The 14120-nt window shown below is 38.1% G+C and overlaps 2 protein-coding genes across 2 annotated transcripts in view; both read right to left on the reverse strand.

The window, feature by feature from the left end:
* The window catches only part of ARHGEF3 (Rho guanine nucleotide exchange factor 3), a 111599-nt gene extending 110813 nt beyond the window's left edge, over positions 1-786 (reverse strand). The window contains exon 1 of the mRNA XM_039734375.1: positions 767-786. Coding sequence (XP_039590309.1) covers positions 767-771 — 5 coding nt within the window. The 5' untranslated portion in view covers positions 772-786. The remainder of the gene's footprint in view (positions 1-766) is intronic.
* Positions 787-1606: 820 nt separating this feature from the next.
* IL17RD (interleukin 17 receptor D) overlaps positions 1607-14120 on the reverse strand; it is a 43301-nt gene continuing 30787 nt past the window's right edge. The window contains exons 9-13 of the mRNA XM_039695550.1: positions 13170-13224; positions 12126-12236; positions 10299-10483; positions 7131-8067; positions 1607-4865 (exon numbers count right to left, since the gene is read on the reverse strand). Coding sequence (XP_039551484.1) covers positions 4750-4865; positions 7131-8067; positions 10299-10483; positions 12126-12236; positions 13170-13224 — 1404 coding nt within the window. The 3' untranslated portion in view covers positions 1607-4749. The remainder of the gene's footprint in view (positions 4866-7130; positions 8068-10298; positions 10484-12125; positions 12237-13169; positions 13225-14120) is intronic.

A 14120-nucleotide genomic window follows, 5' to 3' on the forward strand; every position in this document is an offset into this window, starting at 1 on the left:
GACTGAGTCAGTTTCCCAAGCCCTTGGTATAATCCAGGGTTCTACAGCTGTTAAGAAATGCAATATTGAAGAAATGGAAAAAATGTTGTATTCCCAGGAAAATTAATTACAATTATCAATAGCAAGTATTTTAGGTTGAGTAAAATCTCTTCATAAACCTATTACAAAAACTCAGGGTAAGTTTTGTATGCAATTTGATGCTGATTTACAGTTAAAGGGTTAATACAGAACTTACACGGGGAGCAGATGTGTTAGAGAGTTTAGAATTACATGAAACCACAGACACACGCTTCCCCTGAGGAGAAAAAAAGCCAAAATTATGGCCTGCCACAAAACACACTTACCTGACTCATATAATCAACAAGACTGCCTCTTTTCAAGCAGATCTTGTTGCACACCAGTAGCAACTAAATAGTTAGAATTCCAACTAAATCAGCAGCCCAACAGGAGAGCATTCCATACACTCACTCACAGTAGTTCAACCTGCCATCTATTGCCAAGGCCTGTGACCCTACCAGGAGAGCCTGGAAAAAAGTTTGATTTTTGTGAATTGGCCTTGACTGCTACAGCTTTAAGTATTTTATCACCTGATGAAGAAAATTCTCCAAATGTTGATTTCTTCTTGCATGAATTTTTACTATTATAGCTATGAAGTCTATTACATTATAAATTATCATAAGTCACAGTTGAGATAGCCACAACACAGAGTATCACCACACAATTTCAGAAGGCTTTAAGCATCCACCCATACACAGTAACACCACACCTCATTAGAAGGCTTCAGGCATCTGCCCATGCAGAATAACATCATGGCACTTCAGGAGGCTGCAAGCATCTGCCTTTTCTTGTTCTTCAGCCAACCTTTTATCCCCTCACGTTGATGCATTGCCCCTGTGTGCCCTCTGCTCCCTTTGGAGGTTGGTCAGTGCCCCTGGGCACTCCCTGGCTCATTGCTGTCAGTGCTGCTCACAGCTGTGCCCACTGGGGATGGGGCTGGGCCAGCCCCACTCCAGTCACCACAAACTGTGTATCTACAGTTATATCTAACATTATGTAACTAGATTACCTTCATTTACTCCAGCAACAAAACGAATCAGAGTGGTTTCAAGGCTTACCCCTAAAATTACAGTTTGCAGGGTTCACTGACTGGAACAGAGCTTTGAAATCAGCTGGATGAAAAAAACCCACATATAAATCTTAGGTATTTATCACATCCTCTTTGACAAAATTAATTCAGGTCATTACAGTTTTGTGGATGTGGATAGGTTTCACTTGGCATGCAGAACAAGAATGTACTGCTAGGAGACCTTCAGGGAAGATAGAGGAAAAAATTACATAGAATCATATTAATGCAATTTTATTAAAAAATAAAATCTGACCCAGTCCATCCCATACAGAAGTTTTAGAAGTTAATATTTCTTAGAGTTGCTCAACTATAATAAACACCCATCAAAACAGCTGCCTCTCTCCCAGCTGTAGGGCATGAACAGCAGCTAGCAGGTCTGGCTGCTTGTGTGTTGTGTGGAACTGCACTCCAAGTGTGCAGGATAAAACCACTGCACTTTTAAGCCATTTCTTTTCAATAGCATAAGAAAAGCCCAACAAATGAAATAGAACAAAAATATTTTATTTTGGTATTTAACTTCTAAATTAAAGTATGACAAAACATTATTTCTGAAAATGTCAGGTGCAGTCTATTTTCAACAGTTGATGTATCCATGGACAGGTACAAATTATGGCAACAACTATATTCCCATTCAAAATGCTGAACACACTGTCACATCTTGAGCCTTCAGCTTTCCAATGCTTTTTCACCCTCCCAGAAAATACACTATGAAATATCCAATGTCCACACACCTGAGTGTAGCAGAAGTTAAAGGGATCCTTTCACCATTAACATGATGTTTAGAATTTATTAATGCTTGAAAACAGTAGTAAGCTAACTTCTAGTATGTGTGTTAACATATCTTTAAAAAAATAATTTTTACAAGGATTTTTGCTGCTATTCCCAGCATGAAGAACTCTTGTCAATTCAGTACTATGTCCTTTCAGCAACTCTATACACAATATCTAAAGTTTTAGGAACTGTGGCTTTGTAAAAAAGCTATACTATTTTAGATTAAGTATTACTTCTCTTACTTTTGTAAACTTTAGGTGTGGGCCATCCTAATCTATATTTTCACTTAATTATATTGTCTTTCTTCTGAGTACATAAAATATGCTGCTTCCACCTTAAGCTAAGAAGGAATAAAGGAATTTTTCTTCCCTCTCACCCCTAGATGTGACTGTCATCTGCATAGACTTTTCATAATTAACAAATAAGTTTTGCAAGATTGTACAGCAAATTTTGAACAAATAAAAAAAAAATTAATGACAAGCGATTCTTTGTGCAACTGCCTTCATCCCTTTGCAACACTCAGCTTTCTTAGAGCTCAAAATGAAAACTTAATTTCATTTCATAATACTGAGTTTGCCACAGTACTTAACAGAACAAGGAAATCTTCCCAATCTTTAGCCCAGCATTAAGTAACACTAAGTGAGCTGGGACTTCCCATGGATGAAAGCAGCATTACCTTCACCAGCTCACTGCTAAGAAATGGCCTCGTCCTCCTCCTCCTCCTCCTCCTGTTGTGCAGCTTTGGCATTTCCATGCACAGCACATCTTCAGCACAGGGGTTGTGTCACCTTTCTGTCTTGGCTTATTCAATCCAAACCCTTTCTTCAGTAAAATAACAAGAACTGCACCAAATCCATGTCCCTCATAGCTGGATTTAGTGGAGGAGCATTTATCTCTAAATGATTCTGCCTAGTCTGACCTTCAAGCAATGGGAAAACATGGAGTATTTTGCCTTCAATAAGGCTCAAGGCACAGCCTTAAAAAAATCATCAAAGGCACAGATGATTCACTATGTGTGTAAAATTACCTAGACTTAAATATTGCAAGTTTTGAAGTTTTCCAGGTAGTGTCCTCTGAAATTCAGAAAGCAAAAAGAATAAGGAGCATTTCATTACTGGACAAAGCCCTCCAGATCTAACACATGCTGATCCAAATGATCACAGAATTCTGTATTACAATTGCAAGGCATGTCAGAGTTCTGCCATTAATTGTTATACACAAATAATTGTTACAGCACTTTCTTACTCCATCTGTGATAACAATCTCAAGAGTCCTTTGTTTGGAAATTCCAATGATTCAATATAAACTGACACAAAGAAACCCAAAACAAAACAAAAACAACCCAAGAAAACAACCCGTGAGCTTTACAGCTACTCAGCCAAAATCATCACTTAATAGTTCTATCTCATGCTATTAAAATGGATAATAAAATGTAACAGGTATCAATGTCTAATTCTCATCTATTAAAACTAAGAGAATATTTGAGGTATTTGAGTTCTCCCTTAATTCTCTTTAAGGTAACTTCCTGATAGTGGAATGTGAATACAGGTTAAATGAGCCAGAATTTGACTGTGCCCAGAATGAGCAAAGGCACATTGGTGAGGTGTCCTTCAGTATTTGCTGCTCCCATGCAGCAAATACTGTAACAGTGCCTGGAATTGCAGTTACAGAGATGCATTTAATTTCAGAAAAGTTGCTTCTGGCAAACAGGAGGGACATATTGGATGAAGATTTACCCACCTGGTCACTGCAGGAAACAGGACGTGTGTGCTCTGTGTCAGCAGATAAAAATGGCCAGTGGTAGTTTTTGCATTTTTCCTTAATATAACACCAGTGACAGCACACAATCTTAATCACTAAGTGATGATAAATAGTGTAAACTGCAAAACAACTCACTGGCTTCTGTTCACTGCTTGGCTCAAGACAAAGTATTCCTGCCTGTTAACTGCCAGTCTTGGCTTGTTTTAGCCCAGGTGGTTTTGTAGCACCATGTCCTTGGATGATGATGTGAACCCCCATAAAGCACACATGGCTGAACAAACCTAGAATATCTTCAATATGAGATATGGTCTTCCTTCTCCCATCTCTTTATTCTTTATATTAGCCCTTCAGGAAGAAACAGGAAGCTTTGTTTCCATGGTCCCATTCAGCATATGGAGGACCTGTATTTTTGTCTGTTATGTGATCCTGAGCCTCAGAAAGGTGCTGCTTGTGAGTCACCAGAGCCAGACTGCAGAGGAGACACAGGAGATTGATGCAGAGCAGGGAGACATGCACTGGACTTAAATACTGAGACACATCAGCATCTGGGAAAAGGAGGCTGAGGAAGAGAGCTCAAAGATTTTGAAAAGAAAATTATTTCTTCTGACGGAGAATTTCTTGATGTCACCTTTGGCATTTTATCTTACTTCTGAAAAAAATCCTGTTCTCATTGACTACAACACTCCTGCCATCAAGTACATCAGCACTTAAAACTAGAGGCTGGACTACAAAATTTACTAAGGCTTAATGATCCAAGCTATTTTATGACCAGTTGCAAAGTTATTCCTAGCAAAAATAGTAAATTTTGATTATGGCATCTGTAAACAGTGTAATATAATGATATTTAAATTACAACAGGAATCATTTTAAATGTATGCTCTTCTGTTTTTCATGCTACATTTTTCAAATCATTAGAGTTTTTATAAAAATATCAACAGATTCAAGTTTACTGGCCACAAAAAACGGAGTAACAGATCTTCTTTGGGGGCTGTTTGTTCCTTCAAGTAGATTTGGTGCTGAGACAGTGTGGTAGTTAAAGCACAAACAGAGGCTGTTGATAAAGTGGCAATGCATAACAATGTTGTAATGTGTTATAAGGGAGCAATTGCCTGCAGTTCATCAGCGTGGATGTGGCAATGAAGTTCTGCTTTACATATTCCAGGCACTAAGAACTTTGTAGCAGTCATTACAGGAGGTTCTTCTTCCCCTATAAAAGGGAAAAAAAAAAAAAAAAAAAAGTGAAGTTCATTAATTGAAACAGTGATTTTGTACTCAGTCAATATTTCAGAAACAATGCCAAGAAAACTTATGAAATGCCTCTGCACCACCTTGTCATGCACTCCTGAGGCTGAACTAGCAAAACGTTATCTAGAGTTACAATACTGATTTTCTTCCCAGGCAGGACTTCTTAGGGAAGACCTTATTAGTGAATGGACCTAGTAAAGGTTTGGTTCATCAAAATTAAACTGGTTTGAACTCCAGTTGAGGATGCCAAATATGATGATGTCTTTGAGAATCTTTACTTTGCAGACCAGCAGTCTGCTCAGGAACCTGCACTGAAAAATAGAAAGGATTATAAATTAGGTGATTTATGATTTTTATTCAAAAGATTATATAAAACTGGCTTTTAAAGGAAGAAAGGAAAGATCTTTTGAGATGCTAAATGTCAGAGCTATTCACATCTGTTCTGACCAAGTAACAGGTAAAATAAGTAAAAAAATGAAATGTAGGGTGAATTCAGAGCAATAACTTGGATGTGTCTATCTCTCAGAACAATAAAAGCTAAAAAATTCTATTTACTCCTCTCATTAGCTCACAAAAAATGTTTTGTATGTCTGGGACACTAAAGAAATGTAATGGGTTGCACTCTAAAAGGCAGATGATGCTTTTAGAGTCAGTTCCAGTGCTGTCTCCTTTGTACCCTGTACCTCATTTGGGTGAGGGAGGTTTGGGGGACAGTCAGTCAGGGTGGTGCTTTTGGATGAGGACAGTAAATGGGAAAATGGCAGAAACTGTGGTTTCCTGAGAAATTGGAATATCAGTGCTAAGATCCAGCTCTATCAGCAAGAGCTCTAACGTTTAACCTCTACAGCTGAAGCGTGTTAACAAGGGGGTATGTGACTTGAGAATTAATTACTGGGAAGACTGCCCCTTTCTTCCTGTGCTCCTTGCAGCTGGGACAGGCAGCTGACAGCTCAGCCATTGAATCAGGAGGGGGACACTGGGAAAGCATTCTTACACAGAGCCCATACATTTTAAACCAGCATCCTACTTTCACTAGAACCTTCACAGAGATCATCTGTACTTTTTCCCACAAATATGAGAAAAGACTAAGTTAGAAGATGGTAGGAAAGTAAAAAATATAATTTTAATTTTGAAAACAGAGTAATTGTTGCTTAATTAATTAAAACAGTAAATCTGTATTTTTTTCCACCTGAATTTTTTTCAGATTTTAACTATTTAGTCACATTGATAGGTGCTGTATCTGTAAATCAGCATTTGTATTCCCTTCCTCCAAGATAATTCTGGCACCAAACAGTAGTTATGAATTATCTAAATAAGAATAAAAAATTCATTTATCCAACAGAAAAGTCTAGTTAACACACTGTTAACACTCATTCCAGAACAGCATACAACCATCAAAATGCAATATTCACCTGTTGTAGCTGCTTAAGGAAAATCTCAGCAGAGCACTTTTATCATACCAGTACAATTGCTGGAACACTCCACACTGAGGCAGTTGTGATGCCAGTTCAATATCCTGGAACTAGTAAGGTTAGATCAGGTTTTTTATACAGCCTGAGGCAAAATTCACACCTTCTAACTGGAGGTATCTGAGCTGGGTATCTATTCTGGAGAATGTCTTCCAAGCATTTAAATTCCTCCACTGAAAGCCATTTGTTCATTCCCCAGCCCTGTGTCTGGTGAGAAGCCTGATGTCATTCTGAAACTTGAGTTAACCACAGTGCAGATGACACCCCTAAAGCATCCAGGATGTGCTGGAGCAATGTCAGGTTTAGACTGATGGCTGTCTGTGAGAATGCTTCACCATATCACCCTCTTGATCACACCACACAGCTGTCAGCTGAAATCCCAGCTGCCAAGGAGTCCCTGGAAGGAAGAAGCTATCTCTCCAAGAATAGGTCAATTAATGAGCAGTGACTTATTAATAGAATTTTAGTGAAATCTTACCTAGCTAAATTTCCTCCACACACTGTAAGTTTAGAAAAAAAAATATTTCCAAAGTTACTCTACCTATTTTTATTTTTATAGTCTATTTTTTATTTTATTATTTTTATTTTATGTATTATTTTTCTTTTTAATTTTGTGTTTATTTTTACCATCTTTATACAATGTTTACCTTTCTCTGCAGCCTTTTATATGGCTCCTCACATATTACCTTACCTATTTGGAGATGGCAGAAATATGCACAGTAACTGAATGTAAGTTTTTATATACTACTGTGTCTTACCTAAACCTGATGAGGAAGAAACACTTCCTGTAATGGAAGAGGTTTCCATTTGGTCTGTCAGTAGTCCTTCCATTAAAGGTAAAGATAATTCAGATGAAGGGACAGATGAATCATAGATTCCAGAATCTCGAGGCATGTCTTTCAGATTTGAAGCTTTAACAACATGTAACAGTGGCTGAAAGACAGAGCTGCCACCACCTTGAATGTCCTGAGTTTCTATATCTTCTCCAAGGTTTAAGTGCTGAATTATACAGTGAGAGTCTGAATTCCCCACTGAAATGTTTAGATCTGTTTTCAGGTAAAAATCACCATCCATCACCTGCTTATTCACCAAGTCATTTAAAACCAAGCCTGAATCAAATTTTTCCATGACAGGCTCTGAGTAGTGTAAAGAAGGTGGAGGGAAGGGAATGAATTGTTTCTCAAACCAGTCTGGTTCCTGATCAATGAACTGATGCATGTTGCAAATAGCAACATAAAGAGACCTCCCAGATTTGCTCCTGAAATAATTCCTTTTACTGATGTTAGCAGGAAACACCTCTGAATCCTGTGCACTAGGATCTCTGGAGTGTAAGTGTGAATAGAGCTGGGGGAGATTGTCCATGAGTTTGTATTTTGTGCTCAGATCCAGAATAGCAGGGATGTCTCCCTCACAGGAGTAGTCAAAGTAGACTGCAATGAACTTGCAGAGGTCAGCTGAATTCTGCTTTGCCTGACGAAGCTTCTCTGCAACAGTCAGCACAGCAAAGAGAAAGGGTTCTGCTTTTCCTGCATCTTTGGTTACTCCTCTGTGCTTCCAGTTCTTTTTTTCAACAAAGTATTTCATTCCTTTGGAACACACAATGATGATAAACTGCGACTCATTTATTTTTTTAATAAGCCACTCCTTCTGATCTTCTTTACAGTTTTTCAGATCTTCCCACAAATCTAAAGCCACCTAGAAAAAGGAAAAAAAATGATCTGGTTAAGTTTTATGTATATAAACCCAAGTAGTTCCTTAAATGAAAACCACTGTGGATTTGATACATGGCAATATTTCTTGGGAAATAAAAAGAACATAGAAAATGTGGCTGGATGAAGTAAATTACAATTAACTTATGTAATCAAGTTGGTATTATCAATCTACAAGAAACAATTGTGCTTGCCTCAAACAATTTACCATTGTATGTCTGGGTCCATAATGTGCTGAATGTAATGGAAGTAACAGAATCACAGGATTGCTCAGATTGAAAAAAGACCTTTAAGGTCAAGCCCAACCATTCACCCAGCCCTGCCAAGTCTACCACTAAACTGTGCCCCTAAGTGCAACATTCACTTATCATCCTTGCATATTAATGAAGTGTGATGCCAAGAATTTTCATATCTAGATAGAAACATAATTAATGCCAATAATATCAAGATCTTCCAGTTAGGATGCAAAACAATTTTATCTGATGAGAAAGGTCTGAAAATTTTATTCTAGTAGTTATTTTATTTTGTACTTTGTAAAGCTTTCTAACCATTCTACGTGATCTGAAATGCTTGTGTACACCAAGATGAGGGACACAATGCTTCATGTCACAGGAGGAATGAGTAGTAGGATGAGAGAAAAAACAGATGTAAAAAACTTGCATAATAGACACACATCAAAACCACTTATAAAATCTTCTTTGAAGCATTTTTCTACAGAACAACAATTTTTGCTCTGCTGTCTCACCCACAGCAGAGCGGAAAAGTTTGGCATCTGGTGGATGCCCAGAACACAAGGACTCCTGAAAACTGCTGCCACACAGTTTGCTACAGGAAGAAAGTGATGCTGCCTAAGTGCTGTTCAGTTGGACTGGAAGATCACTGTCAGCTCCTTCCAAACACACAGCTCTAGCCTGTGCATGGGGAAGAGAGGTCATTTTACTGCTGCTTGGGAAATTCAGATAGTTTGGTGTCTGGTTTTGATTCTGTTCTTCAAACTCCTGTGTGTCCTGCTATCTGTGAGAAAGGATTTTTATTATGGACAAGCTATTATTTTAAATGGCTATTAAACGCCACTGTTTTTATCCTTTGAGAAAACATTCCAATTCCACATGAAATATACTTGTGCAACTCTTGTGTTATGCATTAAGCATCACTTTTTTTATTAAACTCCACAGCTTTAATAACGTGTATCATTTCTTCACATAGGTTCCATCAATATTTTGTTATATAAATTTTGTATGCTGCCCGAGACCATATATTCCATGCTTAGAGCAGTAAGAGCTCATCTCAACACTATTGCAAAGAGGAGCAGTGTGGTAGGGCTAAAGTACATCTCTATAAAGGGTTTCAAGTAAGTTAGTTATAAAACAGCTTATGCTGAACTATTTTAAGCAGAACAAAAAGCTGTGACCATCCCCAGCAAACACACGAGGCCTCGGCTGTGTTGCAGTGTTTGGTCACCAGAGAGCAGAGTTGCTGTAATGAACCCCAGCTCCAGCTCATCCCAGCCATAGCCCGGGGCTGGGGGAAAAATGCAGCACAGAGAACAGCAACTGTCCTGCCTTTTTCCAGATGAAAAGTGAAAAACTGGTCACATATTGATTCAATTTCTGACAGCAGTATGAGATTCTAAGCCTGCTCAATCGAAGTAGCAATTCAAATGTCTCTCTCATACCATTTAAATAAAAACAACAAAAAAAATAGCTGCTGATTTCACAGTATTAATGGAACACAAAGAAAGCAAAAAAATAAAAATCACCTAATAAGTACATACAAGTAATCCTAATAATGCAGTTTTTGCTCTATGAGTAGAAGTCTTGATAGATTCAACTTCTTTTAAATTACAATACAAAACACACTTTAGGAATACCAAAGTATATCAGGTAGACAACAAAGCTTTTGCTGCTGATTACAAAGATGTAAGACCTCCTGAACAGAAAAAGCACTTAATTCAAAGCAAGCTAAACATGGCTGAATGAAAGTCCTGAAATCATGATCTTCCACTATTCTGTTGGTTTGGATTGTTTTGGTTTTTCTACACTGGATAAGATCTCTTCATTTCCCCAAGTAATGAAAATTTATACAACCTACATTTAGAAAAATAACAAAAGTTATCTCTGTGGAAAGGAGTGACTGAAATACCTACTTTTCAAGCACAGAATTTTGGGAGTGCTGTTTCAATTAAGGAAAAGTTGTTTACATATGAAATGAGTTTACCTCACAGCCACAAAAGTCCTGAAGAAAATAAGCAAAGCACTGGATGACATTAATGTGTTTCTGGCAGTCTTTACTGGAATAGCAGATGAACACTTTTGGCCGGGGTCGAAGTCTTTCCACATGGAGACCTGCAGCATATGCTGAAGATTCTGAGCTCTCCTCATCTAGATGGGAATATATATTTTCTAAAGTGCAAGAGAAAAGAGAGTTCACACTATAAAGCTTGATTTTGTTTTGAGTTTTTATTACTTTTGTAGGCTCTCTACTAATGCATACAATATAATACAATCTTTAGGGTTTTTTCCTAAAGATTTTCCTCTCCTTTCCATCCTGAAAGAGAAAAGTTGTACACACTCTATTTATCCAGCTTAAGATTTGCTGCATGTGGAATACACTTGCAAAGTTAAATGTGCAGTTATTTCTGCCCAACTCAGAAAATACAAGGGAGATTTATTTTACAGATAGAATCAAGTTGTTTTACCTTTATTCAATCTCAACAATCTTCACATCTCTGTTCAAACACTATAATCCTAAAAGATTCATCATCTTCAAGAGTTTCCTGTCTAACAAAGTCTCTTGTTAAAAAAACCCAAACCACAACATAAGCCAGGTAAGAATATTAAACTCCAGCTCCCCAGACCCTTTCAGGATACCCTACAAGATTTCTCTAGTGTATATATACACACCCGTGTCTGGACATTAATTTGACAATAATTTGAATTAACACATGATTAATTTAAACCAAAATAGCTATTAATATTTATTTCCTTGCACAGATCCTTTTATGCAGGAACATAAAAGTCTGGCCTTATGCCAGACCAATTTAATCTAGTTTTACAGCTGATTAAGCTAATTTGGAATAAAGTATGAGTATTTCAAAATACAAATATCCATCCAGGGATTCAATTCGGAACAATTCATCAGGAATAACTATTCTTGAACAACACTCTCCGTAGACAAATCCTCAGTGATTTGTCTGGGTTTTTTGTTGGAACTGTGCTAGCTGTGAGCAAAGGGGATAAGTACAGAAGACCAGAAGGTAAAAGGATTTAACTCAGCTGGCATATAGCACTTGCAGTATATCTCAGTGCCAAAATTCAGGTGGATAACACAGTCTGTGAGGTTTGGAGAAGTAATCTCTTTTTCCATTATTCATGAAACCACATGATTCTTTAAATTCTATATAAAAAGCCAATGTATTTTTAACATTTAAATGTATTAAGTGTTGCTTGCCAGCTCCTGGATACAGAGAAGAAGTCAGCAAGGAGGAATGGAATCTAAAAACATCTGCAAGCAGAGCTTACAGTAAATTTAGGAAGATGGCTTAAAATGAAAGGTAAAGGCAACTTCCAGGAAAGTGAGCAAATCTGGAATAGCAGCTGCAGATAGTATTCCAGACAGCACTGTGAATTGTATTGGATCACACAGCTTTACTTTCCTTCTGATTTAAAATAAATATGAATTAGGTATTTCTGAGTAAAATAAGGGAATGTTTAAAACACACCCATTTACAAATCTGTTTGTAATCTACACGGTCACATGGTACTTTCTCAAAGAAACATGAAATAAAAAGTATTTTCCAATATTGCTTTTGCTCTCTCCTTTCTACAGTGAAGTCTTGATCTGTCTAGGCAACCAATTACCATCAAGCACTGATTAAGAATTTGCTACAGGTTTCGGCACACAAAAAAATGAGGGGAAGAAGGGTAGAGAAATAGAAAAACAAGCTTTTCAGATAAAGGTATTTCTGGAGTCAGCCTAAGTGAAGACTGTTTTGGTTGCAAAAGCACATCTTGAAGTGGCACTGCACTGAGTGAAGCCTCCTACCTTGCTGTTTCTTGCGGCACATCACAGTGAAGAGTGTGGCAAAGGCAGAGATGACAACCAAAGGGACTGTGATGGCAATGGCCCTGATGGGGCCAGCCCACGGGGAGTGCACTTGGAAAGACAAAGCACAATTAGCCACATGCAAATGAGCTGCATTATTATATAATTACCTGAACAAATCTTCACACTGGGAATGCAAAACTGCTGCAGCAATCCATTACCAGGTAATTGTCCAAGATACAATATATCAAATATGCTCAAACATCATGTTCTGCTCCATTTCAATTAGGTTTTATGGTGGTTGCCCCACTGCCACAGCACCAGAGTGACTCATAAGTAACAAGAGCTGCAACTCACACCAGCCCCAGGAGAACAGCCCTGTGGCAAATGGTTTGGATGAGATATGCAGTGGTCATTTGGACCTAACATTTTGGTTCCAGGGTGCTGAACTTGCCCCTTAGAAAGAACTGCAGAGATCACCCTTAGCAATGTGCACTAGGATTTAGTGCATTTTATCCACTGCCTCCACCTGGGGCTGTTTTGAGGCTGCAGTTGCACTCTGAAATCCCTGTTTAGCTTCTCAAAGCCAGCTCTGATGCATAGGCATGTGAAGCATTCACCTGACGGGCTCTCCAGACCACTGGGTTTGGTACCAGGGCTGAAGGACACAGGTGATGGCTTCAGGCTGCTCCCACACTTTCATTGCAGTATTTCCACACTATTGCAACTCTCTGTTGTATGCAATTAAAGTTATCATTCCTCATATCCACATATAGAACAAAAGCCACTTTCCCACAAAGATTTCCAAAGATGGATTGATCTAAACTCCACTAAATATAAATGCAGAGATGCACATGTGTATGCTCAAGTGTGCATCTCTACTCTTTTTTCATTAGGTCAAACAAGCACAGCACAATTCTCTCAATAGCCTAGATTTTGGCAAACAGACAAAGGTAAAACAGAGATTTATTCTCAACATAATTAAAACTGAATCTAAATTAATACAGTAAATATAGTATATTGTTTAAAAAACAGAATTCATACCTGGTTTTAGTGCATAGTGCATTGTTTTCCTTGTTGTATTAGTGTCATCAACCAGCTTGGAAAAGTAAAAGATTAATTTTATTTTCTGCAACATGAAAATAACTGTAACAGCTTTTATGACTAAAGTGAAGAAAGTTACTGTTCAAATAGTTAAAACTAAAGAGCAGCACAAACTAGTATAATAAAAATTGACCAAGAAAGAGAATTCCAATTAAAAAAATAAAAATCAAAGTCCAGGAATTATGCAGGCCCACAACTTCGGTTTAAGGCACAAAGTGCTGTGTACTCATGGAAGCAAAGCTATGAAAAGGTCAAGAACATTGTGATGCCTTAAGATTCTAGCCTTTGTATTTTTCTAATCCTGTACCACATTAGTGCATAACTCTAAACTCCATATAAAGTGCTAGTTAACTGTCCTCACATTTTGGTTAGACACAACAATCCCTCTGGGTCCATGATCCAAGGATACCCTACAGCCTCAGGCCCTGAGAAGTATAAACAAAAGAGGATTGGGGGAGAGCAAACTGGGGGAATTGGACTTCATTACCTGGCGCTGTAATTGGAGGATTAACCCCTGATATGTAAATGGACCAAACTCATATCTGAAAAACTCCTGTCCATCACCCATTTTGGGTGTAGCCCCCTGGGGAGGCTTCATCCACCCTTAATGCACCAGAAGGCTCCTCATTAAATATCTCTGCTTTATTCTTCTAACTTTGTCTGGCCTCTGTTTCTAGGTAAGCCTGGCGCTGTAATTGGAGGATTAACCCCTGATATGTAAATGGACCAAACTCATATCTGAAAAACTCCTGTCCATCACCCATTTTGGGTGTAGCCCCCTGGGGAGGCTTCATCCACCCTTAATACACCAAAAGGCTCCTCATTAAATATCTCTGCTTTATTCTTCTAACTTTGTCTGGCCTCTGTTTCTAGGTAAGCCCAAAAAATGCA

Source organism: Passer montanus, unplaced genomic scaffold (assembly GCF_014805655.1).
Source record: "Passer montanus isolate IOZ18808 unplaced genomic scaffold, ASM1480565v1 scaffold9, whole genome shotgun sequence".
NCBI lineage: Eukaryota > Metazoa > Chordata > Aves > Passeriformes > Passeridae > Passer > Passer montanus.